Source organism: Gavialis gangeticus, unplaced genomic scaffold (assembly GCF_001723915.1).
Source record: "Gavialis gangeticus isolate Ggan-Ray unplaced genomic scaffold, GavGan_comp1, whole genome shotgun sequence".
Lineage (NCBI taxonomy): Eukaryota > Metazoa > Chordata > Crocodylia > Gavialidae > Gavialis > Gavialis gangeticus.
The window spans coordinates 11,574,700-11,577,221 of record NW_017729028.1 but is presented as its reverse complement, the minus strand read 5'-3'; the positions used below and the strand labels follow the sequence as shown (position 1 = coordinate 11,577,221).

At 44.1% G+C, this 2,522-nt stretch overlaps 1 protein-coding gene across 2 annotated transcripts in view; it reads right to left on the bottom strand.

Moving 5' to 3' along the window:
- Positions 1-6: 6 nt before the first annotated feature.
- TRIB2 (tribbles pseudokinase 2) overlaps positions 7-2,522 on the bottom strand; it is a 23,644-nt gene continuing 21,128 nt past the window's right edge. For both annotated transcript variants that reach the window (XM_019520762.1, XM_019520761.1), the window contains one exon: positions 7-646. In XM_019520762.1, coding sequence (XP_019376307.1) covers positions 178-646 — 469 coding nt within the window. In that variant the 3' untranslated portion in view covers positions 7-177. The remainder of the gene's footprint in view (positions 647-2,522) is intronic.

Sequence of the window (2,522 nt, the reverse complement as noted above, 5' to 3'; positions counted from 1 at the left end):
CCCATGCTACATTTGTTATATTAGCTCCTGGTGGAGATTCCTTCTCAAACCAAGGAACTCCAAGTGTCTTTTGCTACCAAGCTAGGCTGATGCAGGATGTGATTTAACATGGTCAGGAAGGACTCCTTCATGTGTCCATCTCTAGGTCATGTACCTTCTGAACACCAGTCTTTGTGCTCAGTTGAAAAATGGGTCCAAATCTTCTTCCATGTTGACATCAGGCACCAGCTGATCCGATACTTCCTTAGCACCGTATCCTGAATTAGATACATTAAAATCTGTAGAAAACCAAGGATGGTCCAGAATTTCTTGTGAAGTCAGCCTTTCTGATGGCTCCCGACGCAGTATGCTACGTATAAGGCATTTTGCCTTGGGGGATAGAGTCTCTGGAATGTTAAACTGCCCACGACGAATCTTGCTGAAGAGAGAACTAGGCTCAATGTCATGGAAAGGATAGCGTCCAACTAACATCGTGTAAAGCATGACTCCTAGACTCCAAACGTCTGCTGCCTTGCCAGAGTAGCTGCCGTTCGTATTCAAGATCTCTGGACTCACATATGCCGGACATCCATGCTTATCAGAGAGAGAGTCGTCATTTCCCCTTAAAATATAAGCATCTTCCAGGCTTTCCAATTTCACTCTAGTCCTGTAGGAAGAGAGGGAGAGAGAGAGAGAGAGAGGGAGAGAGAGAGAGAGAGAGAGCGCCACCCATCATTAGATTCACTGATACATTTCAGTCTGTTATAATTACATTAGGTAATAGTGTTTAATAAGATCAATCATCATAAAAGATGCATCACTTTAAATGCCTATCCATAAGATTTTCTTGAGATATGGCATTGTTTCCTCCATACAACTCAGGGACAAAAAACAACTTAGCAACATTTGTTTTCCCTTTTCTCCAGGCATACACATACAAGACTTCAGTTCACTATACTCAGCTATGTATAAAAAGCGGTTACAAACTTCTTGATAAAACTGAATCATTGTTTTGAGTATCCTTTCAATGAGTTTTTACTAATGCAACAAAAACAAGCAGGTTGGGGGTGGGGGTGCGACACGAGAACTTGTTCCAATAATCTCCTCTCTCTACACTTTCTAACCAGTTGTGGCCAGAACACGTAAGTCTGGTAGACTGGTAGGTCAATCCTGCAACTACAGTTGTAGAAGCTTTTCTACATTTCTCAGGTTTGAAGTACTGATTTTGCCCTTCTCATTATCAAGCTTTCCTTGCTCAAGTTAGGGTGCTTATGCCTGGTTTTCAAGGCCTGGCTACCCATTTCATTGGAAACCCAAGTCTACCCATGTACAAGCTCTTCTTAAAATTTTGTAAAGGAATGCTCTCAAGAGGTTCAGAACCACAGAAAAAGTCTCTATTACAAGCAAAATCCTGCATTTGCATTTGGTAAAACCAGGTCTGCGGCAATATCCAAATGGGGATAAAAAGCTCTGAATCAAAAGGCAGCTAGGGCAGCAATAATCTGCTTTCAAGAACACATCTCTTTTCCTCGCACCTTACAAGGTAGATCCTCATTAAAAGGGCAAGCCTGCAACTCTCACAGACACTCCTTGTGAGCATTAGCTTGTACCAGTATTCCCACTGCATTCAGCAGAAGTAACGTATGCCCCCACTCATCACAGTCTCTAGTATACACTACAGGAAGAATGAGGTTTGCCAGGAAAAAACAAAAAACCAAACCAACCAAAATGACACAAAAACAACAAAGAAAAAACCTAAAAACAAAACCCCAACAACACTCCTTTAAACAAAAATGAAGTAAACTAGGTGCACTAAAAATGGAATTTAAGGGACCAACACAGGTCAGAATAATCTGAGAACAAAAGAAAAAAAAAGCAGATCTGTGTGACAGATAAGGTACACGGGTTAATGTATTTATATTTATTTTCTTTTAGATTTATCCCCTGCCCAAGCCAAAATGCTCATGAAAGCTTGTCATAAACAAACTGAGCTTGCTCTCATGAAAACTTATGCATCTCTGATTTAGTCTTTCCCTGCCTCCAAACCTGAGACTCCACCCCAACCCTCTGCAACCATTGCCTCCTTGTCCAATACCGCACAAGCAAACCATTCCACCAATCCTCACCACCCCTCACATCCAGACACAAGAATCCTCCCCCCAAACCCTGTCCACTTCCCTGCCACTCCTGGGAAGATCTCCCCACCCTCCCAGTGTCCCCCTTCAAGCCTGCACTCCCTTTCCTTAGGGGGGCTGCAGTTGTCGCTCCTCTTTCCAAACATACACATGCCACTTCTCCCTGTCCCCCAACTAGCACAGAACTAATTCCAAAGAACCCCAACAAAACAAATAGAAGAAAGATACCTCCCCCCCCATCCTCATCAGTCACTGCCAAAGGGTGGTCTTAAATCCTGCCCATCCAGGCAGGCCTGCTGGATTTGTAGGTCCTGAAGTCTGCCCGGGTCCTTCTCCCTCCTTCAGATGGCCAAGATGATGCCTGGATTGGGCCCCAGCCCACCCCAGAAAGGGGGGGGGGGGGGGGGG